This window comes from Mesitornis unicolor, unplaced genomic scaffold, assembly GCF_000695765.1.
Source record: "Mesitornis unicolor isolate BGI_N332 unplaced genomic scaffold, ASM69576v1 scaffold36835, whole genome shotgun sequence".
NCBI lineage: Eukaryota > Metazoa > Chordata > Aves > Mesitornithiformes > Mesitornithidae > Mesitornis > Mesitornis unicolor.
The window spans coordinates 7795-34583 of NW_010188533.1; the positions used below are offsets into that span (position 1 = coordinate 7795).

A 26789-nucleotide genomic window follows, 5' to 3' on the forward strand; every position below is an offset into this window, starting at 1 on the left:
AAGTTAATCTTTGCTTTAATTGGTTGCCCAACATACATATTTAAACATTCTGTACTAAATTAGCCAGCATGCACACAGTAATTGGACCAGTCAGTGACTTTCTCCTTTCACTATATACATACACAAACAGGAACACCACAAGATTGGACAAAGGAAAGCAATTTGTTAACCGGATACAGGTAGCAAGTAACATTTTTTCCTCTAGAAGTGTTTTTCCTGCAAGTGTGAAGACTTTCTTTCAAGGCTTGAAGAACTTTGCAGTCTTCCAGTGAAAAGGCTAACAATAGCCACTGTAGCTGAAATGAGAGAAAAGTTGTTTAAAAACCATTCCAAGCCAGAGTGAAATTGAAAAAAATAAAATTGACTGCAACGTAGCATAGGGTAAAGGAACTTTGGAGACAATCTGAGCAGATGCACTGAGGCAGCTTTGGACTCGATTCTGAACATCCTTAGCTTAGTGTAAAAGAGAAGGAGAAGGATCAGAATGGGATCCAAAGTTTCACATTCACTGACATTTGGCATCAGAAACTCAGTATCTAAGGAATGGAAGTGTTTGCTTACTTTATTTGAAGAACTTCAGTTCTGTGTCGACACAGTCATAGAAAAGATCCACTACTTCAGCAAACCTCTGTGCGAGTAAGAATATCTTCCATGGCTTCTAAGCCTTGCTTTTCCAGGTCTAACATAATCCGCATCAGTTTCTGGCCTTTATCCTAAAGGCATGAAATAACCAAACTCAACCAGCAAACAGGCTCGTTAAAGCATTTTACTGTTTTGTCACAGAGATCTTTTCAAGTATTTTTAAAAATGATAAAGGTTTTTTTAAGTACAAACTATTTCTGTTAATAGTTGTTTGGATGGTGAGAGGCTAAAAGAAACAGTGCTGGACACTTTATGCATTAAAAAAAATAACCAAGAAGGAGCTGCTAAGTTTAAAGCAGAGAAGGAAGATGGAGTGAAAGATGGATAGAGGAAAATGGTGTAAAGCTTGTACACATAAGAAGGAGGTAAAGCAACTTCTGAAGCCTGCAAACCCACAAACAGAACTATATGAGAAGGGCAGAAGTTCTGAGGATTGTACAGATCATTGTACATTTGTGTGTATCCCTCAGATCATCACCTGAAAGATGATGATTCGGTCTTAAATTATGTGTAATGTAACAGCATGAAGACTCCAGATCCCAGGGAAGAGTTTGTCTGCCAGTCTGACTAAGTTTTAGGCTTTCAGGCTGGCAGATTTTACAGCATGAAGCCTGCCTAAAAACTACCTTTCCTTTTCTACCACAACTTTTGGTGTCACACTTCAGTAGGGAAGAGTTCTCAAGATGCTAACATGCCACTTCTAAGACTTCCCTAAATTGGAATCTCACACAATGCTATGGGAGCCAGCTGCACACAGCGTCAACGTTAACACAGAAGCCACAGATTTATAATTAAACCAATCCAAGAGATTAAAAACTACATCTAGTCAAAACAGCATTTAAATAAAGATTGTACTAGCAAAGGTTACCATGGTTTCCTTAATCACTAATGAGTAAGTCTGAATGCTGTTATAACCTTAGCAAGACTCTGACCACCACAGATACGCAAAGAGGAATATTGCAGAAAAGAAGTCTTCTGTGCAAGTTTAACATTACTATGTGAGTCTTCCACAGATTGCCCAAAATACCAATACCAGGATGACTGGCATGCCTGGCGATCTGTCCTTCTGTTTTACTTCTTTATAAAAAGTTAGCCAGTTTACTGTTGTGGTTGAAACTGTAAATGTCAAAGAACAGTTATTGAACTATTTGGACTATGACAGCAAAAGTTGCATCTCAATCAGTTGGAAAAGCTGTACTGAATAATCCCCTTCTGGCCTTTATTTAATCCCATAAGAGGTCTTCAACACTTTAGATTTTTACACTGGAAGGTTTTCAGCCCTCAGGTACCTGTTGCATGGCATTGGAAAGTGTCCTTTCTTCTCACATGCCATTTTCAGTTAATTCTTACAAATTAACAGAAATGCATGAAAAAGAGACTTGAAAACTGTCTCATGCAAATCATTCCTTCAAGAAAAAAAGCCTCAAACTATGTAGTTCTTAATCCAGCATATGATTTAAATTACAACATTCCTGCCTTCATCCTATCACGTAATTCTGATACCGTGTTGCACTAGCACCCAGTGCTCAATAATCACTTTAAAAGACTATACGTACAACGGGGGTTGAACAAGCTAATCAGCTTGTCAGTCTGACTTGTCATTTTGTAAAAGTAATGGAGCAGAACAACACTCTCAGCAGAGCCAGAAAAACTATGCAGAATAGTTTGCCCTTCAGGGGGCATCATTAGTCAAGCTAAACTTCCAAGGATTCTAAGAATATTCAGAGAATGCTTTTTTTATTATTATTCTGACAGTATGGAGACATTTTTAGCCAGAACAAGTTGTATCTTTGTTTTTCAGTGAGTAATGCTGAAGTAAATAATGGAGTTGGGAATCTACACTTCTTTAATTCCAGGTCCCATGGCTCTTACCTGATCATTCTCAAGGAGAGATCGGGCCCATTCGTGTGCCTTGTACAATTCATGCCTGCGATCAGGTTTCTCCTGGAATCGAGGTATCTTTTTAGCAGGATCATCATTGCCAAAAGAAGGAGACTGTACTTTTGGTACTAACTTTACATCATCAACAAAAATAAAGGGTTTAAATATGGACCTGAAAGAAATGAGAATTACTGCTTGCAGTAATAAGAGATTTTATGTAGGTTATGCAAATGTTTACCAGGCTATTTTAAAATAACAGATACAGAACAGCACAAGTAATTCATCTCCACTACGCACGGACTAGGTTAGAGAGTTGATATTGGTCACAAGCAAAATAAATCTATGTGCTTTAAAACTGGATTTGCCAATTACTGTAACACTTTATTACCATTTATTACCTACAGGCTTCTTTGGTCTCCATCATGGCAGTTCTGCCACTTTCTTAGAAAAGTAGCACTGTATTTTCCTCTCCAATTTTTTTAAACAAATCTCAGCATTCAGCTTTGCATCAATTTTTCTCCACTGGCACCTCCCCTTCTCCAGATTTAATTTTTATTAAAATCACAAACACACACTTGTGTGCAGTAGGGAAGATTATACCTTGCTTATTAACAGAGGATTTGGCATATAACCAGCAGCACTGAAGAATTTTATGTCAGGGGGTGGAAGACAAAGCTACCAATATTGTAACAATTCTCAAACAACTTCAACACTGAGTTTACATGTAAACTCCAGAAAGATATGGACAGACAAACAAAAAAAACCACAGCAATCCAGGATCTTAATTCCTGAGACTCAGAGAAGGTACTGGCAAGTGCATGGAGAAACTGCCTGCCTTCCTTCCCTTTAGATACACAACAAAACATCACCCTGCACTCTGCAGTGAAGAAGCTGCCAGAAGTGCAAGACATCTGCAAAACATGATTAATAACCACTGCTGCTACCCTTTCCATCACTGTCATGAAGCCTTGCTGACTTAAGAGTTTATGGAACACACAAGCTGCACTTAAAGTAATGTGTTTTTAATGCATTAGAGTGTAAAATAAAGCAAGATAAAACCTCTAAACAAGTTTGGGGTTTTTTTTACAGCTAGACTCTCCACCTTTAACAAGGAAAGAAATCCCACAAAAACAATTTGAAGCCTTGCTCCTTTTTATCTCAAATGATTCACACTAAGTCAATTAAAAGTTTAGGTAAGCAAGCTCAAACTTCATACTTAACCCTGAAAATCTGAGTTGCATAATGCAAGGTGGGTTGAAAGACCCTTTGACATGGATGACTTCTGTACCCTTGGGAGAACCTAATGCTTGCTACCACTCCTATAGGAATGACTGTCAGCTGTTCAAGGGCACCATGTTCTTCTCCCCATAGCCTCTTTACCTCAATGCAAGTGGCAGATCTCCTGAATAACTGCAAGTGGTTTACTTTAATTTCTGTGAATCCCAGGTGGATTCTGTTTAAAACATAAGATAATTCATTAGTTCTTTGATGATCTGGCCCATGAGTTCCCTTACCTCCTCTGCTGCTTTCAACTAGAGAAGACATCATTTAACCCAACTGGAAATAGCCTTTCCAATAAAAAAACATACTTGGGATACCTGGAAGTTGCAGATGGTTTGCTCTGTTAACAATTTAATGCCATACAAGGCTACCTGGGGTACGCAACCCCTCTTTGCTAGTTAGACACTTGATTTGTTTCAGTTTTGCACCCACCTGTTCAAGAGAAGTGACTAAAATGGTCCACAACTTCACCGTCTCAACAAGAATTCGCTGGAAAGCGACTACGCTGGAGTAGGAGTTCCTGGCTCCTCCCTAAACTACATTTACTTTGGAAGCCCTGAATTTAGGCCAAGTTTGAGATCCAGCCTTTCAGCCCAGCAGTGTTAGATGCAAGATGCAGTTCAGCAACACAGGACTGTCAGATTGCACATAAACAACTACTAATTGCACTAATTGCACTTCTGGTCCAATATGGGTAGCAGGGTTTGTTTAATACCTTTCAACCCATCACCTGCTCTGCACCCAGGGAATCTCAGTGCTGTGGCTTACCTTGAAGGGTCTGGTGTGCCCGTGAAGTAATGAACACAGGGAAAACTAGGGTCCTGAGGCAGAACAGACACTATGCTAGCTGTAGTAAGGAAAGATTCAGAGTCCACACAGACACCACTGTCCTTGTCACGTAGGACATCAATCATAGCTTGTGCAGAAACATCACCTGTACAAAGGGGGAAAAAATTCCTCAGTGTTCAATGGCTTGGACCCCAGGTAAGGATTTTTATCCTCAACAGGCTTTGGCCTAATATGACCAGTGACATAGACATGTCACAAACCCCAGTTAATAGTTTCTGTTTGAATGTAAACCCAGAATGAACTTGCTTAGCTAGTAAAAGAGAACAGTAAGCAGCATTACAATTGCTAGGTAGGGAGAAAACTCATTAAAAAGCTATTTTTCATGAAGATGGCCATCATATGTAATCATCATGTAATGCTAATACCAGTCATCATTACATCATCATGTAATACGGCTTTAGCAATCACTATGAACAGACTACTTACATAAACCACCCATTTTCCTCTAAGAAGCCACCTCTACCCAAGCCCAGGCAGAATGGGAGCACTCTGATCTCCCACTTCTCATCTATTTCCATTAGCTCTCAGTCAAAATTTTGAAACATCATCTCACATGCACAGGGTGTTACAGCAGCAGACCTAGACACTGAGATTTTTCTCCAAAACACCATCTACTGTTCTCATTTTATTTCCTGCATGTGTCTTATCACATCTTTCTCCCCCATGGCACCTCCATATTTTCTTGCATTACCCCTTTGGCGGGTAGGGCTTTTCTTCCCCAGCAACTTCTGAAACCCCGCACTGACTCACTCTTCCAAGCACAGGTGCCTCAGTACACTGGGAGACATGGCATGACCCAGCAGTCTGCAAGATTTGCAGCCACAGCCATCTGTCTGCAGGGGCCCTGAGGCTTTTTAGTGCTATAATCCAGGTTTATTAAGACCTTTCACCTATGGTCCTTCAGAATTACTGTATCTGCCCCTCAGACACAAACCACGCTCCATGTAATTCTATAGCCTATTGCAAAAAAAATCTCACCTCGACACTCTTCTTGATGTTTATCAACATGTGGAAATGCTAACAATCCAGTAAATTCACATCTGTAGTAAAGGGCTTTTTATAAAAAGATGATAATTTGTACCATTCTTCACACTTGAAAGCAGATACATGTCAGCCATGCACTGCTGCAGGCTGGTCATCTTAGAGCTATTTTGGCCAACTGCAGTGAACTTCAGTCATTAATACCTTTTGGTCTGGGAAAAAACCCTCCCTTTGACTGAAGGCAACTGGCACATTGCCTGTTCTAGTATCTTTGTTCTGCTCAACAAGGAAAAAGGAACTTTAGTTTGCAACTGACTAGCATTGCTCTTCCTTAAACTCTGATCTTAATTCCTTCCCCCAAAGCCTAAGCAAACCTCCCAAAATGTAGAATCCATGGAGCTTAAACTTTCATACATGAGGCTATTTCTTTTTTTTATTTTTATACTATTATTTTAGTATTAGGTAGGGCCACTGTAATTAACACCAAAGCACTAATGCAGTGGCACATCATGTGCATCAGAACAACCGTGAATAAAGTTAAATTAGAATCACGATCCTCTTAAAACCTTAAACTTGAGGGGGACATTAAGGCCTCCATCCTAAATTATGGCAAGTTTAGGGACAGTCTTCAGTTCTGGTCTTCCTTTCCATATGGTTCACATGTAGAGGTGTTCTCCTCAGTCACAGGTAGTTCTGGACAGAATGCCTGAAAGGAGGGCGTAAAACTGACCAAAAACCCTGCTGCACGCACAGAAAGATGGTTCAACACTTACCACCTTGCTTTTCTAGGCTCTCCCTGCCAGAACAGCAGGCTAAATGGTCATTGGCGAGAGAGAACACTTCAGAAAAATTGAAGTCCGAGTCTCCGTTCCACCAGCCTTGACTTCTCACATAATCCCTTAGTTCAGGATGCTCAGCATCAATTTTTGTAGTTAAGGAAAGCTGATTGCAAATGCATTTCACCCCCTCTGTAGAAAGAGCCACATATTAAAAGAGAGCATTAATACAGGTTTTCTGGGAGAAGCTGGAAGGACAATACAATTTCAATTAGGAAATAAATTAAGCCATTGGTGAGGATGTACATTTGGCATGATTGTGTAATTACACACACACAGAACTACCAGTCACTGCAGGTTGCAGAGCTCAATTCTCTGTGCCCTACCTAGGTATTTACACTGCCTTGTGATTAATAGTGCTATTTAGTCAGAATACCAGTTTCACAACTCATACCGCATACATTCTGACCAGTGGTCTTCAAATGCCAAAGGCACCTGCCTAATCTTTTCACCAATGGCCTATTCCACTGCCACAACAAGGCTTGAGGCATGACTTGATTTCAAAATATATATTCAGCAAAGCTGCATTTAGTTTAATGACCCTTCTTTGCCCCTCAGAACTGAAAAATTAATTTGAAAAATGTTTCTAAAAATCTTACCAATTGCTTTAAGCTTTACCATTGAAAAACAATTTTATTGTAAGCAGCAAGACAGGTTTAAATTAAATTTCACTTTTAATCTTAAATTTTAAAATGGCATGAAGTAAAGAGAAAGTGTAAGTAACCTTCAAAGAATGTTAAAGGTTTTTTTAATCTGCTTTTCTCAAAAATACCGCAGTGCCTATATCCATATATCTAGAGCATGACTAAGAGTGGCTGGGGGAGGGAATCCTCCCAGAGAAAAAAAAAAAAAGGGAAAGAGGTGATAAAAGTAAATCCGTAAACCAAAATAAAACTAGATTCTGGAATTTGGCACAAACTTTTTCTTAAACAGAAACAGAATCAGTCTTCGTGAAAGTTAATACTGCCTTCTGCAAAAGTAAGCTTGCTTTCGTAATGCGTCACGAATGCAATTTACACAAGCAATAACTTGCATGTTCTGTGCATCAGCCTGCAAAAAAAATCACTGTCATTCAGTTCTGACTTATACTACGTCACTGACAGTTTGTTCAGATTCACACCTTCAAACAGCAAACCTTTTGGATTTTTCTTGAGTGACAGGAATGTTTGTGTTTGTATCAAGCTAGGTAAGCCACTCCTTAAGAGCTCTTTAAATATTACATTTACTAACTCATGTAAAATAGTATTTCATGGGTTTGATCCTCCTCAAAAAATGAAAATTTATCAAGCAAATAAACTTTTCCACTCAGACTGAAGAACAGTAATAGAAAGGGTTTTAAACTGTTTAACCTTAGATTACTGCCAAATTGTTCCTTGATGAACACTCACTATAACCTTCACAGAACTGCAGCAGTAATGTTAGAACAACTCTGAGGACAGAGTCAGGGAAAAAAAAAGTCTTCACACTGGGGAATAACACATTTTCCCTGTTTTAGCAGCATTGGTGCCTTCATTTGAAGGCTTATAGTTGCAAAAAAAGAACCCCCTGAACAAAGTATGAAATAGAGAGCTCTTGCACAGCCAGCAGCCTTTCCTCCTGGCAGCCTTGGCAGGCTGCAGGAGATGGAAACTGCTCTATCTGCAGCTCGCAGGGACCTCCTGAGGAGAAACACGCTGGTGAAAATCAGAACAAAGCGGCAGTATCATTTCAAAAAGCTGCAAGCTGCAGAGGAAGACAACAGTTTATTTGCTAGGAAGAAGGACATGAAGGTTATGTATTGCTGATGCAGCTAAAAAGGCTAAGTAAAATACACTGTTCTTCAAATATCAGCCAGGTAGACCAACAGAAGGCGGCAGGCTGTCACTGCATGACCCTATGAACCTCAGCAGCCAACTGCCTTCCAGAATTTGGATTTTATCAGGACAGCATAGCAGTCTTCCCTCCTCTATGTTTGGTAACTGTTCGTGCTAGACTTCCTCCATCTCTTAGGTATCCTTAAAACACAAGCTTTGCTTGGGCAAACACCATCCCTACTAAGGTAAGCTCATTCATGTTTGATGGCATGAGCTGACAATAGGCCACCACACAACATTACACAGCCTGGTGTTATTCCTTTGTTTTTATATTTTCCACAAAGTTAGACCTCCCTCCTCCACATCTGCTGTCTCCTACCTTTCAGTGAAGGGAAAATGAAAAGATAATTGAACAGATCCCTCATAGCTCAAAGCATGAATGATAAAAATCCTCCTTAGTTAGCTGAATTTTTAATTCATTCAAATGTAAGTTTTAAAAAGCTCTACTCTCATGAAAATAAAAATCCCTTCAAACCTAAAAGCCACAACTGAGAATAAAGTAAATATACACCTTAGACAATCGCATTATATTAAGGCAGTACATATTTGCCGTCAGACTTTTAAGTTCAGTCACCAAGCCAGTGAAATCTAGAAGTTAGTTTGGCAACTCTAGCTTCACACATACAGAAAAGAAACCACCACAAGTTTAAAGAGCAGAAAAGTATTGTTTTGCAGTATCAGATACGAAATGAGGTATGAGGGGACTATAGCTATTGTCATAAAACAACCAGCAGCAGCCCATTCAATTTACCACCTAAAACAAGCCATTTTCTCAAAGCTATCAATGCTTATCCTTCTCTCTTAATATATTAGATTTGTAAGTAACAATCTGGGCATCAACTCCACCAAAAAGACACATGAGACATTCCAAAAAGTAAATAAATAAATGTGGGAAAATACAACACTTACCAGAGATAAACATTTAAGCACGATGATTATTACATAGCTTGTGTATACAGGTAACAATCTCCAGCTTCACAGAAAATGCTAAGCTACATAGAATCATAGAATGTATTGGGTTGGAAGGGACCTTTAAAGACCTACATCAGCTGATGCAAATCAACATTTAAAAAAACTAAGAGTAGTTCAAATCTGGAAGAAGTTAAAATTGATGATTCAATCCAACAGTTGCATAAATTAGTAACTTATTTAAACTCAGTAACTTAAAGACCAATTCATAGAATGGTTTCGGTTGGAAGGGTCCTTAAAGATCACCAAATTCCAACTCCCCTGCCATAGGCAGGGACACCTCCCACTAGACCAGGTTGCCAAAAGTCCTGTCCAACCTGGCCTTGAACACTTCCAGGGAGGGGGCATCCATGACTTCCCTGGGCAACCTGTGCCAGTGTCTCACCACCTCATTCAGTTTGAAACCATTCCCCCTCATCCTATCACTACCTACCCCTGTAAAAAGTCCCTACCCAGCTTTCCTGTAGGCCCACTTCAGGTACTTGAAGGCCACAATAAGGTTTCCCTTCTCTTCTCCAGGCTGCACAACCCCAACTCTCTCAGCCGGTCTTCACAGGAGAGGTGCTCCAGCCCCTGACCATCTTCATGGCCCTCCTCAGGACTTGCTTTAACAGGTCCATGTCCTCCTTATTTTGAGGGCACCAGAGCTGAATGAAGTACAGGTATTTATTCTTCCAGAGACAACTTTTTACAGCTATTCATCATGACAGAGGTTTGCTGTAAGTGATAAACTGACCTGTGATTTTTTCTGCTGCCCAGTACTTTCCAGAAGTCTCCAGTATCCAGGCCTCATTTCTGTCCACAATCAAAAATGCACTTTGGAAAGCATGGCATGAACTCCCATCTTCATAATAATTTCCACCTTGTCCATGCTCTTCCAACAGAGCAACTATTACATCCAATGCTTCTTTAGCTGTTGCACCTCTTTCTAGGCCAAGTCTATAAGGAAAGGGTGAAACAGATATTCAGACAGAAGTGTAACAGTGAGGCTTCCATAAGTTATTCATTTTAAACATCAACACTGACCTGGTTTTAAAATACCCAAGTCTCAGGTATGTCTAATGTAAGAATTCTAGCTTTAATGAGTTACTAGAATTACAGGATGAGATATTAAATTATTTGTTTCAAGTTGGTTTTGGTTTTCTTTGTGTGGTTTTTTTTTGTTTGGGTTGGTTTGGTTTGGGGTTTTTTGCCTTTTTTTTTTTAACTCTAGTTCTTTATTCTCAAGCATATCATTGCTGGATTTCAGTTTTTTAAAAGAAAGTCCAGTTACCAACCAATGGCCTCAACTGCACTGTAAACATACAATGTTCTATTTATGCCTCCCTCAGGCAGAATTAATTTGAAGGACAATTTGCAGAGATCTTTTTAAAGTAACAGCTGTATGCAAGTTTACTTTTCTGTACAGAAGACTAGGAAATGACAAATTAATATCACCAGAGATCAAAAAGGGGAAAAGAGTATTCAGTATTACAATGTCTCTACTACCTCTCTTTCCCAATGCTCCAATATTTAATTGGCCATGGCCACTAGATGCTCGTTATCCTTCGATGCATATTGCACACTGTAGGCAGAAGCATTTGTGCAGAGTCATGCTTCAGTGTTCCTGCACAGACTTCCCTCAAAAAACATTTCACAATTAAACACCATATATGTATTTTGTAACTAAGAGTAACCATATGTCTATAAGAACATGATTTTTAAATGAAAGTTTGAGAAAAGCAAGGGCATTTCAGGAAAAAGGAAACTGAGGCATGAGAATTGGTTTTACAAAGCTAAAGGAATGCCTGTATCTTGCCCTGAATAAACGGTATGAAATAATCCTTTGAGATAATTTACAGTCCTAACCAAGTCAACAACAAAAGCAGTAACCAGAAGAGTCCAAATCAGACCTGCAAATGATTCCACTGGTTCCAAAATGCAATTACTAGTAATGAAGAAATGCGGTATTTCAAACAGCAACATATCCATGCCTTCATGCTCTGGAAGAGTTATCTGAATCAGTCCAAAATTACTCTCTGTTGGTGATGTGACCTTGGTATGTTCCTCTCTGTTTATCTCTCTCTAATAGCTCTATGGACAAAGTCATTTTGACTGATGGATAGTTCCAAGAAATCACCTTTTTAAATTTGAGTCCTGATAATTTGAATACGAATTTGCTGATCTAGATACTTTTCAACCTGATCTCTGCACTGGGCCTGCTTTGCTAAATAGTTTGGCCACAATTAGCCTTGTTTTAAGCTGAATTATTGAAAGCACTGTTTTCAGATGCTGCTGAGAAAGACATCACTTACTGATAAAGGACAACCGACTAGAATTTTAGATCCTAACTTACAGTGACCATTTCTCCCCCACCATCTTCTTACTTTTGCGTTTATAGAACCTTTCCCTCCCTCTTGTCTTGTTTCTCTTATTAGCTGGAACTCATTTTGCATTGTTGTCTCCATTTTTAGTCTCTACGCATTTATGTTATTCCTTCATTACTTTCATGGTCGGTGCAATCGCTTTTCCAGAGCAATATAGAGATGCCAGTCTTAGCACACACCATAGACATCATCTAAAAGCCAGTCCAAAAGCATGACTTGTTCATTCCCTAAGAACAACCTCAAGAGCTGTCACTGCTACAGATAAATGAATGGGCTGACTACTACCTTGGTGACCAGAAAGTCACTGAATTCAGTGATTATCCACCCTCATCTCCCCAGTTTATGACCATTAGGTTATATCAAAACCTGCCAAGAGACATGGTATCACACTAAAACCTTTAATATTGTCTCCCCAAAATTTTCCTTCTGATACAGTTATAGTCTAGCTTTCTCTGTCTTTTTTTCTGTACCCTTGAAGGGGAGCTGGAAGAAAAGTTTTAAGTAATTTCACCCCCAGATGAGAGCTTGAATTATTCATTAAGAAAATTTCAGTGACTTAGTACAATCCACTGCTTCAGCACCTCCAGTAAGCTATCACAGCACATTATAACCTTGTCAAAACAACATTATCTTAAGCTTTTCAACTTCAAATATCAGTTACAGATGCAGACTTTCCAAATGAAATAACTAATGGATACGATGATGACGTTCTACTTTATTTAGTTTTGATGTCTCTAAGGAAAGAAACTGGTAAACAAATTAATACCATTTTAAAGAGCATTCTTGACTTTCTGCCAAGACTGGCATCTCTGTGTGGCTCTGAAAAAGTGATTGCACCAGCAACGAAAAGAACAAAGAAATAACACAAACATGAAGGGAGTAAAAATGAAGACAACAATGCAAAAATAAGGGTGCACTTTATATGTTTCTTCATATGGACATTTTGCATGAAAATGTTCTTCTGTTCTAATGGCATCAGCATAAGCAAAACAGTACATCATCTCTTCATATGAATATATTTCCATAAGTAAAAAAGTGCTTTAGAGAAGCAACTGTGCCTGAAAAAGAAAAAAATAAAATAAAAATTAAAAAAAACCCAAAAACCCAAACCTGCAGCCACACTAGGAAGAATATCTGAAGAAAATCCTGGTAAGCTAACCAATGCAGCAATGCCAGTGCAGCTTTCAAAGACCACTTTTGAATAAATCCCAAGAACAGAAGAGAAGCATTTCTTAGGAGTTTGTGCTGGAACCTATTTTCTCTCCTTCTGTCCTTCTGTCTTTTGTGACTAGGTTGATGTTCTCCACATAGATAAACTGGGATGAGGACAAGTCTGCATGGAGTAAGACCAACTTCTGTCCCCCATTTATTTCTTTCTTAAGAATCATTCACATATTCTAACATGCTATGATACATGGTCAAGTTACAAATCTGTAGATATCTATCTTAATACTCAGATACAGCAGCATACTAAACAGTCTAAGAACTTTGTGACATATATCCTTACTGACGTCTGTCATGGTCTTTATTGAAAAAAATGCTTTATCCGTGAGGTAGCAGGATGAATTTTCAATTTCCTATTTCAACACCAAAACATGCTGACTTTAGAATTCCACTACCCTGCTGAAAGATGCCTCTGGCCTGTTTAACACCATGTGCCACCTCACAACAGCCACCAACAGCCTTTGCCCATGTTGGCTGGATTTTAAATCCTAACTGAGAAGTGAGAATTCCAGATGAGTTCAGAGAGGAAGTCTCTATGGAAAAAGAAGAATCACTTTAAGAGAACATAGAAGCAAACCCTTAAGAGAGCCTGAGCATTCAAGCAAAATTTGATTCTACTACCTGGAAGAGATGACATTCCTGGGTTGACAACTCCTACACCGTCTCCAAGGAGCGTGTTTCAGAGTATAAAGCTTTTAGTTGCTTTTGCAAGCACCTACATGCACACAGAGTGTCAGTCTTCATCCTTCAGCTAACATCTGGCACAGATGCAGAAGTCCAACATATATGTAGGTGCGAGAAAAGTATGGCCAGCAGAGATTCTTAATTAAGCTTAAAACTCCTTAGTTTATTTTTCTTCCAATAAATCTTGAGCGATAGAATTAGTCTGTTCTGCAGATGGGCAAAAGAGGCAGAGCTGGTGCCAGCTGCTTCATTGCAGCCCGTATGATTGATTTGGTATTTGATGGCTCTCTATTCTATAAGGTGATCCAAAAAAGTAAGATGACTGTAACTGGCCAAGTCTTCACAGTAAGAGGAAGAATCACTTTGGCTTGCACAAGAGACAGATGGCAGCCTGCAACACATCCCTAGCTCTCCTTGCCTGAAGCACTCTCTGCCTTCCAGCTATGGAGAATTTCTTCTGCAGATAAGAAGGAAGAGAGGGAGGGTAATAGCTACAGGTGATGATCACAGGTAGTTCATGACCAGTATCTCCTTATTTTGATATTTTCTGATTTGCTAGTGTGGGTAAATCAGTATTTTGCGACAGCAGTAACTGTGGCCAAAATAAGCAGAACTCAGCATCTAAACCAATGGTTTCTTAAAGTTTCAAAGGATAGTAGTAGGAGGGAATAAAACAAACGTGGAGCTTGGAAAGTCACTTAAAACATCCCTCTTTTTGGCAAAAGCTTCTCCTATATTTTCTTAAAAGCGCAGCACAGTCTATTGTCTCCCTTGATACAATTAAGCTCCCTAGTCCTCCTAGATACAGCTTCTCCACAGATTCCTTCAGAAATAGAGTTTAGAGAAAATACCAAGGAGAAACATAACCCCAATTTCCTCACAGTTTTCTCACTGGTCAGATTCTACAGATCCCTGACCATATTTCCCATTTCCACTGCCTTCTCTCCATCTGGCTCATATCCCTCTCGAATATCTGGAACCAGATGTTGTGTTTCTGCAGAGACATCAGTACAGTCAGAGAACATTTACAATTACAGTTTCAGGCAGCTTTACACCTAACAACAATTTCTTCTAACGCATGCTTCTCAGCTTGCTTATGAGAATACCTTTTAAGGTTTTAATGCCCTCTTAAAAGTCAAGGTATCTATTTCCTATCCTCTATTCATAAAATTTGTTAACTCATTACAGAAGTAAAGTAAAACAGTTTGACAGGATTTTTCTTGACTAACAGCCATTATTGCACATTTATCATCTCCTTCATATTTAAGTGGAGTTTCTCCCCTTCAGGAACTGAGGTTAAGCTGGTTTATAACCACAACTTTTTAACGCTATTAAGTATAGCCACAACATTTAATCTTTTCCAGTCATCCAGAACCTCTCCCATCTTTCACTAGTTCTCAAGAAAAAATAGAATTTGCCTGAAATTGGTTCAGTCCACTCATTAAGTCTCCTCAGGCAAATTCCAGCAGGACCACTGGGTCTAACATTGATTTGCTTAAATAAGCGGTTGTTGTCTTGTTCCATCTTTAACTAAATAGAGTCCATTTGCTCCCTTTCCTTTTGTGATAAGTTTGCACCATTTTCTCTTGTTCTTTCATTTTCAGCTTTCTTCCCCCACCCAAATCTCCTTTAAATTCTCTTCAGTACAAGATCAGCAATGCAGGTTGACACTTCCAGTGCAGCATGAGCCTTTTCGACAGCCAGCCTTCAATGAACAGACTCATGGGAGTTTGTTTGCCAGCATTTAAATAAGGGCAGTGGTTCGCATTGGAATGCATGGGCTGAAGCGAGGCATAGTAGTTTGATAATGCCTACAGTTGGCTATAAGCCCAGGATAAGCTTTTTAGGTCAGAGTAGGCTGGTGTAAAGTGGGGGAGAATGAAGGGCACACCAGCAACCTGATGTTATAAATGAGTTAGCAGTTCCTTACTAAAAACATAATAATAATTTCTATTATCCAGAGTAGATACTGCTTGACCGTAGGGTACATAGACAAGGCAGGTTTAGTGAACCCTCATTAGACTGGTACATACTTGGTAGCCAAATTCATATTCCAAGTGTTTTAAGTGTTAACTCAGCTGTGTCTGGAGCTCTGCATAGACAAGTCTCCTGCTTGTATTGTTTTAACATCTCCTAATGCCAGCACTACAAAGCTATTATTACCAGATATCATCATCATGATCTACACCTCTGGTGTTCAAAGGGCTGGTCACAGCTCAGCAAGCCACCCACCTGACAAGATCCATTCCAAGCAAGGCTTCAGCTTCAGAAGCTGGTTCTCTGGTCACAACGGCTTCGTTAGCTACACAGACTCCATGCTCGTTAGCTCCCATTTCTGCCCCCCAAAGCCAGGAAGGCCTGCTCAGCACAACAGCATGGGTCTTCGGCACCTGCTCAATCTCAATATACGTGCACTGCAGAGAGAGCAGGAAGGGAGAAAACAAAAGAGTTGCAATTGTTTTATTTGATGCTGTGACTGAAGTAACACGACTTCAATGTATAGACAGGACACCCATCAATAAAAAATAGTCCACGTCTTGAGTACAAGTGGGAAATGCTTTTAATCAACATTTCACTGTCATCTTTGAACCTTTACATCCTCACATTGCAGAAGCCCGGGAATATACATTTCTAGATAGCTGTAGGCTTCAAAAAGCCAAGAAGCAGTAGACAGACTGTACTGTTACAGCAATGAAATGCAGATCAGATTTGTACATAGTAACAACATCAAATCACTACCACCTCACTTAAGCACAACCTCCAGTACTCTATTAAGTACATAGTGTAACAACCATAACTGGACAAAGTGCATTAGAAGGCCTTCTCTCCCCTGCAGCTGCCCCCAGGACTGAGACTACTGGTGGGGGAAAAAAAAAATAAAAAAAAATTTGAGGCTAGAAAAGTTTCAGTGGAATGCCTTGATAAGCAGTCACAGGAAATCAAACACAGGCATTGTTTTTGCTTAAAACTGATGTTTCTGCTATTTTAAATGGCCTACTGTAATCAGAGGTCTGTGGGTGTATTCTGGTAACTCAAAAATACAGAGGAAGGCTGCAGACAAATAACTGAAACTGCAAGGAAGAAAGAAATCATTCATTATCTTTCAAATATATTTACTTTTCTCATACTCTGTGACTTAAAAATGAGCTCTATGACTCAAAAACAAACACTATTTTCCCAGACAGCTGAAAGAGAGCTTGATCCACCATCAGATCATTGGCTTGTGCAAGCCAAAGGATGGGCTTTCATTTGACTACTGAGGTCACTTAAAGTTCTTCAAGGACCAAACTCCACAGAATTTTCTTTGAAGGAAACTGAAGCTGTTTGTGGCATTTATGAGACAGCTCCCAGTGTTTAGCAGTCCTGTTGTAACATCCTCCTTACAGGAAGTAATCTGCAACATTTTTCTGGAGAAATATGTGGTCAGACATATCAAAGCAAACAGAATGAGCAGAACAGAGTTGTAGACTGAAAGCTGTTTGCCATGCAAAGAAATGCTGTGTCTACCTTAAAACCTAAAGACAAAGGAATTGGTCTAAGATTAGTAGCAGTGAGATGCTATTTTTTTTTCTCTAACCTGTCTTCCCCCCTCTAAGGGTTCCACAGCAAAATCACCTTCAGCCTCCAGTCCTGAGCAATGAATTTTACAGTAGTAGTCAGTCTAGCATGCAATTAAAAGGTATAACAGACCATCTTTGACCAGAAATGGCATTTTTAGAGTTCTTCACTCTGACCAAGCAATAAGGACACAAGAAATTAGCTTGCCATCTTTATGAGGAATTGTGTGCAAACTGGTCAAACTATCATCTTTCCATAAAACCAGGCACATGATAAAAAAAAAAAGGGGGAGGCAGGGAACTCTTTCACTCTAAGGAATTAAAAATAAAGTAAGAACATGCTTCCCTTCTCCTTTCTGATGTGTGCTTAATTTTCATTTCTGGTTTAGGCAGTAAGACTCTCAGAGGGATTTATCTGCTGTATTTGTTGGAGAAAATCCTAATATTTGACCACACTGCCTGACCAAATTGCTTCTATAGTAATAGACTACAACTTGGTAGAGGCAGATTCCTCATCTATTGAGTTGCAACAACATCCGGCACTGGCCAGGAGCTAAGATTCACCTAAAAAATACATGAACATCAGTGCTCCATAAACCCCCACTTACATAGAATTCTCTGTCTGAACAGCCCTGTTATACAAACTTGCTTACACTAAGGCTCTGGTTTTCTAAAAGGGAAAATGATGAAAACACTGAGAAGTGATAGGCTAAAAAAATGCTGAATGCTGTTTCCCTGCAAAATATATTCTAGCTATCCTTGCTACCAAACACTTATTACTCGGTGCCTCATTCCAAAACCAAGCATTTCCAAAGCCGTTATTCATTGCAAAGACTTTATTGTTAATGGCAGCAGTCACGAAAGGGAAAGGAGGAAATTGTTTGCTTCTGCTTGAAGGATGCAGAGCATTCTGAAAAAAAGTGCCTTTGCTTTGTAACTGTGTAATCAGAGGCCAGAAAACATTCAGAAGCTTCTATGCAACTTTTTCATTTAGAAAGATATTTCAGTCTGTAAGGAAGGCAATTGGCTGAGCACACCAGAGAGCCATTGAGACAACAAACCACCAGAATACAGCTGTCACCCTCTGTATGGCTTCTTCACACCTCCCAGCCCAACGAAAAGAAAACATGGACCATATTTTCATGGTGTTATTCTCAGCTTCCATATAACTCACGTACAGAGACAGTGTTCTAGCCTTATTTATATAAATTGCCTTAGAAGACCTACATAACAGAAAACCATTCCAATCTGATAGTAGACATAGAGGACACGGCCTTGTAAAACTACCATTGACTCAATTCTTCTTCAACAATCCTTTGCCATGGTTACTGACAATGACGAAAAACCTTGATGAGATTTTACCTTCCCATTACAATTATTTACTCCAGTAAGCAGAAATGTAGGCACACAATAGGACTGATGTGTTAAGGCAGGTGTTTGGTTCATATTTGTTAATAAAAGGTATAAGCTTCTCAAAAAACAAAGGTCCAGATGTGGCAATAGGCTATTAATTTTAAACCTCAACCCCTAACTCTTCGTAACTCCACCCCAGCCCCTTTAAAACAACATCAGAAAACTCTTTTCCATATAAAAGAGTATCTTCATGCAGGTAACTGAAGAATTGGGCTGTCCACCTGTATCCAAGACGTGTCAATCATAAAGGAGGTCAACTAAAGCCAGTCGCTGGATTTGCAGCTACTTATTCCGCAGAAATCCGAACATATGCTTACAACAGCTCAGGCAAAAGGAAGCGGTGGGGGAAAGATAACACTATCCACCAAAAAAAACCCTCACTGGCCACTAGGTTTCTAGAAACAGGAGCTCAGATGATGACAATATTTCAAAAGCAAGCACAAACCACAACCTTCCTGTCCCTTCTCCTGCACCCCACTGATCTGGCAAATCCCTCCTGCACCGCAGCCTAGCAGCCTGTTCTCCAAGAGCTGTGCCAAACTAGGCAAAGACAAATCAAATAGACATAAGGTACTGCTGTGATTCTGCATGCTACCAACCCTCTCTTTAAAATTCCTGAAGCATGCAGCCTCGGAATTTCCTAACACCAACATTTTTCTTGGAGTATGAATGCTAAAAACAGAACAATACCCATACATTTGGTGGCAATGGCTGCTAGTGAGTAGTGTCAGGCTGCATTGATTTGCTCATACTCCAGCCCTGAAAGCAGCGTAACTGGCATCACGCCCTGTGACAGTAAATTCCCATTGGGAAATATAAAAGTAAAGAACAGAGACTTCGCATACAAGAGTTGCGGCCAACAACTTTAAAGAGAATTGAGCAGGCTGGAAACCAATGATTTTTTTTTTTATTTCACTTATGATACCAAGAAAATAATCTTATCAAGGCAGTTCTAAGAACAGTACAAGGCACACACATACCTCCCACCCTAGCTAGGGCTTGCAGATATGTTGGAGGTATTCCAAAAACAGACACGACAGTCATAGGCACAAGAGATTTCTTCTTTCATTAATGAAAAGAAGCTATTGTGCAGCTTCTACTGTACTCAGGCTGCAGAAGCCCAATTCGTAGCACTGTCAGTCAGGTCATTATGAAATATCAATGAAATCACATAGGCTTCAGCGCTGGGTAACAAAGGCAATAGTCACACAATGCTTTAGAAAGAAATTATCTTTGAAGAAGGGCCATAAGATTTCATATTACAGAAGAGATTCCCCCACACCGCCCCCTCATCAGATCCAGGCTCTAACTTGGTGTTAACTCTTTAACTACTTCAAGCACTGCTGTACCATAGCACATATTTGAAAACAGGCAAAAATCTCTGTACTATTGCAGTCACTTGAGAAGTTGCATCATGGCTGCTTTTAACCTGTTCCAAAAGAGGATTGGCAAAAATGTGATGAGGCAGTCTCACAGCCTGTGGCCTCCACGGCCATCAAGAGACAGAGACCGATTGCCTCTCTAAACACCTCCAACCAGGCTATTCCACAGGTGACGTGGGCTACCTGAGCTTTCCCATCACAGTGGAGGACTGGAAAGACAGAATATGGTTGTTCAAGAGAGCCTCTTGGACCACCTCCTGCAGATGTGCTTGATAATGTGTGTTTTACAGATAATTCTTTTGCTACTTATTTACCACTGTGGCAGCACTAAGTTTAGCGTGGAAGACACTGGAGGACTTTACGACACCCATTAAGCACTCATATGACATCCTCTACAACAAAACTGCTATGCCACAGTGCAGGAAACAGCCATACACCAGGACAGATCTAGCCCGGGTACATCTCAAATAGCCAGACTAGTTCTAGCAGTCACATAGTCGAACCAGAATGGTGAACAAAAGTCTCTCTAAGCAACAGGATGAGCCCTCAGGTATTGAGCTTTCAAAAATGCATATTATGCTAGTACTTGTATCCTCATGTTGTAGCCAGATATAAACAACAGCAGCATTTACTAAGTGTGCAAATACAGAACAAAACCAATTTCTGCCACAGTAGAGTGCCTCTTACATCCTCATATTAAGAACAGATGTTTCCCTTTTTATGAAGACTCTTGTATGCTTTACATAAGCTTCTGTGCTTGCGTATTGTTCCTAGCTGTTTCTAATCATTGCAAACAATAACCATAAAATTTCAGGTCTCTATACCTCTGATCTCTAGCAGTGTCATTTATCTTAAAGACTAAGAATTATAGATTTTATTCTAGAAAAGAGTTAGAGAAGCTAGGAAAAGCCGAACAGTTCACCTGTCAAAAAGCAGAACTACACACTCTGTGACCTACTCTACCTTACTCTATCAAGTCATGAAGGAGCCTCAGGCATGTGAGCCACAGTATGGAAATGTGCTGAACAAGATGAAATATAAAAATCTTTGAACAAATAAAATATCACAAAGTGAAAGGCACCTGAGGCTGAGAATACTCTCTGAAGACACTATATGTCAGAGTTGATTTAGCAGTCAAGAATTCATCTTTTGTTTTTTAAGCTACAAATCCTGCAGTCTACTGGGTGCTGAGAAAAAGTGAAATTGCAATAGGGATGAAGCTTATTAATTTAATTTTTGAAAATGATAAGAAACAGATTTTAAAGAAGCCAATAAAGGTGCATCACAGAGACATCTTTGAAACTGTCAGATATAATTGAATTTATTCCTTTGCTTCACCACTTTGAAATGCTTGCTCACACTCCTGTTTTGCCACAATTAAACAGTTTGACTCAAGATGGGATAGTTGGCAGCTTTTTACCCTGCACAATTCCAGTGCTCTCCCTCCACTTCCTCCCTCTCCAGTGAAAAAACCCAAGCATATTAAAGTGATTTAGAAAAAAAAATACTTCAAGCTAACCAGTTTTGCTTTGGTAGCAGAAGGGAGCAAAGCAGCAGCACTCCTACAGTATAAACAGAGGCATTGAGAGGGCAGAAACATCCAAGAGATTACGGCTTCTGCCTCTGAACTGCTGCTGGCTTCTGCACTGCATTACAAAGCAAAGTCAAACACATTAGTTTAAAGGCCAGTGGCCTGCAATGGAGCAGAACAGAGAAAAAGCTCCCATTAGCCAAGCAACACACTCTGCTGAAGACAGCAACCACTTTCTCTCTTTTATTAGTTGCTGTCTGCCTGCACAGCATCTCTGTTTCTGTGCAAAGTCTAATGGTTAGCTTAAACAAGGTGGCCTGAGGTAAGCCGTCTGACTGCATGTGTCATGAGATAGGCTGCTCAAACACCCAGTTATCAGGTCTCAGCTGAGAGGTAAGAAAAAGCAGCTTTCTAAACTGTCTCTGAATGGTAAGCTTTTAGACTACAACCTTTTTTATCTACAGAGAGTAAATGAAAAGTTTTATCATGGGAACAAACACTTTTGTGTTTCATCGAGGTTTCCTGCCAGCCAGCACTCACCCATGGAGGTAACACGTGGGGATGCCCAGGTTCAAGTTCACTGCTGCAGTAACACGACTGTAAGCGTGGCACTGTCAATCTGACACTGTCAAGGCTTTCCAAAGAGCAAATTCTCAGTAGATTCAGCTGCTGCTTGGCTTCTGGTACCAGATTCTGAACACCTTACCCCCAGATATAATGCAGATAACACAAACAGCTGGCAAAAGAGGGAATCAAAGTATGCTAGAACTAAACTGCAGCACTGGTACGATGCCTGGCAATTACATTACAAATACCAGAATTAAGATACCTCCAGGTAATACACAGCCAACTTTAATACAGTCAAAGTCTACTTTCCAAGCTTTCTATCTTGCAACACCAGAGACCCCTCAGTTAGTGTCAGGTGAGTTTTTGTCTGCAGTGCTCAGACCAATGCACAGCAAAAGATTTTACTGCTCCTCTGAAAACCCAGAGCCAAGGGAGGTAGGATGGCATCCTTTAAAAACAAACAAACAAACAAACAAACAAACAAAACAAACTATTAAAAAAAGAGTAAAAACCCAAACAACTAAGGCATAACTGTGCCATGAAGTTTTAGAGAACACAAAATTCCTCCTATCTCACAGAGGCCTGGCTTTAAGCCCAGAAGAGTGTTTAATAACAACATATTAGAAAAATTTGCACATTCCACACTTTTATAGATGTTGTTATAGACCATCCTTTCTACTTTCTCCCTTCCACTCAGCTGTTGCACACTATAAAGATAAAAGAGCTTTTACAGTTCTATGCTGAAGCAAGCAACCATGACTACTTTCAAATCATGGATAAAAGGTCAAAATAGAAGAAAGGGATGTTGATCTAAAAGTAAAAATAAAATAAAATAAAAATAAAAATAATTTAAAAATCCAAAAAGCTGGAAAATTCAGCTAAGACAAAGTCATCCACCCCAGACTTCTTCAGGGGAAATAAAACCACATCAAGCAGCAGGTTACTAGATAACAAGAGAAATCTAGTCAGTAAAATCTACCTTAAAAATAAGCCAAAATAAATTTTAAATTTTATGCATTTTAAATCTCATACAACATGAATTCTCATTAACATACAAAAAATTCTTACAGTCCACATCTGGGGAAAAAAGAACACACTTACTTTCAGTAGAGGAATTCAAAAAAGGACACTATTAATGCTTATGGGAGCAATATTTCACCTGCACACACAAGTTTACCAAACTGACCACTACAAGAGTGCTGATCAGCATCTGCCACTGTGAAATTACAGTGCAGGACAAGAACAAGCTTTTGAGAAAGTTTTCACACACACACACACACACATACACACATATATACACATCCCAGACCTTTATGAAAAGCTCCATTGTCCAGGGTCTTGGGAACCTGCTGACACAGAGGGAAGGAATTATGTTGATGAGTGAGCTGCAGGGTTACTTGTCTGGGAGATTGAGCCACAAAAGATCAAACCTAAAATGACTTGCAGCATTCACTGAATTCCCTTGTTTAAGGCCCTGCCACAAAGTAGCTGATAGCTACATAGCACAGCCTGCCCCATGCCTTTATGGCAATAATCTAGCTGAACTACTGTCTCATTTTTTGTTACATTGTGCATTATCACATTTGCAAGCATGAGCAGCACAGAACATAAATAAGATACAGACTTCCTGAGAGAGTTTTATAAAACAACCCATGTTATTAGTGTGTGGAAAATCACCTCTTAACACAAGTTCAGAATATGAGTGATGGTCACAAGTAATCCAAATTTTATACACTCTGGATTGCATTACCTGCAAAGAACAGAATATAATGAAAAGCAAGTCCACCATCATTGCCCAGTGAAGCAAAAGAATCATGTACCTAACGTAAGAAACCCATGCAAATGTACAGTATATAATGGAGGAAAAAAGCGGTTCATTTTGGAAAAAACTAAACAAAACCAAAAACAAACAACAAACCCACAACAAAACATGCTAGGATGGATGAGAGGGAAAATTTAGTCAGGGGCACAAAGGACTACTGACTTAGAAAAACAGTAGCATGAAATTGGCCAAGCACATTTTTCCATTTGCAAAATATGATACATTTAATTTTCTAAGACCTGTTTAGTGAGTTTTATAAAATGCAAGGGAAGAAAAGCTGTAGCAATAAAACCCACCACCCCATGGTAGTTGAACTGCTGGCAGTTTTCACGGGTTTTAAAGAACAAAGTAATCATTCCGAATATGTCAACGTTTCTGGACGGAGCCTTTGACACTCCCTCTGTTAGCTAATTACCTCTGACAACTCAATAAGTTTGCATAAAAGGTGGTTATAGTATTGCACGCCTGCTACTTAAAAACTTGAAGCAGCTGAATTCAAACCCTTCCTTAAAGCATTCCTTAACTTTTAGAGGTACCAACAGCACACAAGGAATTAATAGGCTTTGTACAAGCTCTGCCTATAGGTAAGTATGCACATCCCTACAATAAGAGAAATACATAAATTTCAACCAATTAGCAAAAACTGAAGACCTTCCTTCTGTTCTGCTATCACAAGGAGTTAGCATGTTTGAAATTGCAATCTTTCTATTCACTGCTGTCCTTAAGTTCATAAAACAGCAAGATCTAGAAGCAAATCCAGCAGCCTAAAGCTTGGATTGTAGAGCTTTTATTGGTTCAGTCAATCTTTCACAAGTCCTACAGAAAAAGGGGTTGTTATACTTTGTTAAAGACCCTTGAAGTAGCCAGTTTTAAAAGAAATTTTTTAAATTGTTAAAATTTTAACATTTGTTAAAATTTAATTAAATTATTTTTTAAATTGTTACAAAATTATTTAAAACCATTTAAATTTTAAAAATGGTTATTTCTAATTTTAAAAATGGTTATTTCTAAAGAGAATTGACTTGTTCGATCGACCACTCTCTCTCCCTATGAAGGGGGAAAAAATTCTTCAACGTTAAAGGAAAAACTGACAACGAATTCTATGCTTAGGTCTGTCCAAAGGAGAACAGTTATAGGACTGCACAAAACTACCAGACAGCCTTTAGACCAAATGAAATTATTTAAATCAGTATCTTAACAAGCTTACTCTATTCAAAATACCCATGGGAAAAAGAAAAGTATTAGTCCACTCCAGTTGTCTAAAAGTGAATCCTACCCACATTGCAACAAACTTCACATTCATTTAAAAAAATAATTCAACATTTAAGGGCAAGGCTTGCAGATAATGGTTAGCAGCGGTGTGCTAGGCAAAGGGATTGTGCCCTTCTCTCCCCAAAGTACTGTCAAAAGGGCCCAGTTTATGACTGAATTCTATAAAAGGCATTAAACTGGTTAATCATGGAGTGGGAGAGGGATCATAATAGATTATATATGGCTCAATTATACTCCTCAGCAAACTCTGACAATCTCAGAGAGTAAGATATGGGGCAAAGAGACCAAATGAATCAAGCACTCTAACATTAAGCTCTTACAAAGTATTCTCCTTTAAGGATACCAACACTCTAGAGCAGCTTTTGGAAGCTGTTCTTCCACAGTAACAGAACTTTTCATTTCCAGTGCTATGAAGAAAAGCTTTATAAAAATTGCTGAGAGGTTTCTTCTCATCAAACTTGTGTTCTGTATACTAGCACAGGTCTAAAACAGTGCTACCAATACAGCATTGCAATTAAGAGTAGTTAGTGCTCCTGAATAGGTGGAGGGGGGGATGATTTTTTTATATCCAAGATTAAACCATTTAATAGTGCACAAGTTGTACTAGATGTCGGTAGCAACAAGCACGAAGAGAACATTAACTGTCAGAAAGAAGAGCACCAAAACCTCTGACATTTGGAAGTCGTCCCCCTTGAAAGACAGAATTAAAACTGGTGCATCTTTCCCCTCTTCCTGTCTTTGTTTCATTTGTCCCCTTGCTTCACCCTTCCACATCTGTTCATCCTTTCACTCCTTCCATCATTAAAGTGAAGCTGCAGTAACAGACTATCTTTAAAATTATTTCCAGAAGGTTCCCTTTCAACCTGCATCCATGGCATCAGCATCCAGCTTCAGCACTCCATATCCAGCCTGGATTCAGAAAGAAGCCACAGCACTGAAAATAGATCATGATGGAGGTGCCTCAGCTGCAGAACACATCATCAAAGCCAACTGTATGAACAAGAGTTATGTTACAAAGCTTATGTTCTTGTTTTCCTCCTCACATTCCCTTACTACAGCACCAGTTCTTTGAGGTAGATATTTCCGGCTACCTGTTTTGCAACATGCCCAGTGTAGTTAGGCCCCATTACAACCGTCAAAGAACAACCATGAATGAAAACAATTCATATGGCAAGTGATGAACTTCGAAAATTTACTTCTAGTTCCAGTTAGCCAGGATATTTTTCCCTTAAAAGGTAAGCGATAGGCTACATGGCGCAGGAATCCGAGATGTGAACAGTTCAGCCTGTCTGCTGGAGAAAGTACAGATCATGCATTTTTCCTCAATTAAACAAAAAAATCACATTCTGAGTTTCACTTTCAGGACTTTCAAAAAATCTCATCTCCTCTCTACTCAAGAGAGATTTGAGTGAAGGGAACAATGACTCCACAATCTGACAAGAAAACAAGACAGCATTCATTTCTTCCAATCAATAACAGTAACTTCTCACAGTTTGAATGTAACAACTCGCCCTTACCTCAACTTTGCTTCCTGGATCGTGAGCCGCGGCAGCGAAGTAGACCACCTCCTGTACCTCATCCCGAGGTCGTGCAGAGTTCTTGCCAAACACCACCAGCCCATCTTTTGAACATGGGGGAAAGGCTACAAAACAGTAGCTTGGGGGAGCTGCAGCCATCCT

The 26789-nt window shown here is 39.5% G+C and overlaps 1 protein-coding gene across 1 annotated transcript; it reads right to left on the bottom strand.

The window, feature by feature from the left end:
* On the bottom strand, positions 1–26789 carry SCRN1 (secernin 1). The gene is given in 8 exon segments (XM_010185771.1): positions 1–623; positions 625–713; positions 2515–2695; positions 4573–4738; positions 6408–6602; positions 10029–10231; positions 15799–15980; positions 26628–26789. Coding segments are annotated over 8 exon segments (1236 nt in total). The 5' UTR covers positions 26787–26789; the 3' UTR covers positions 1–562.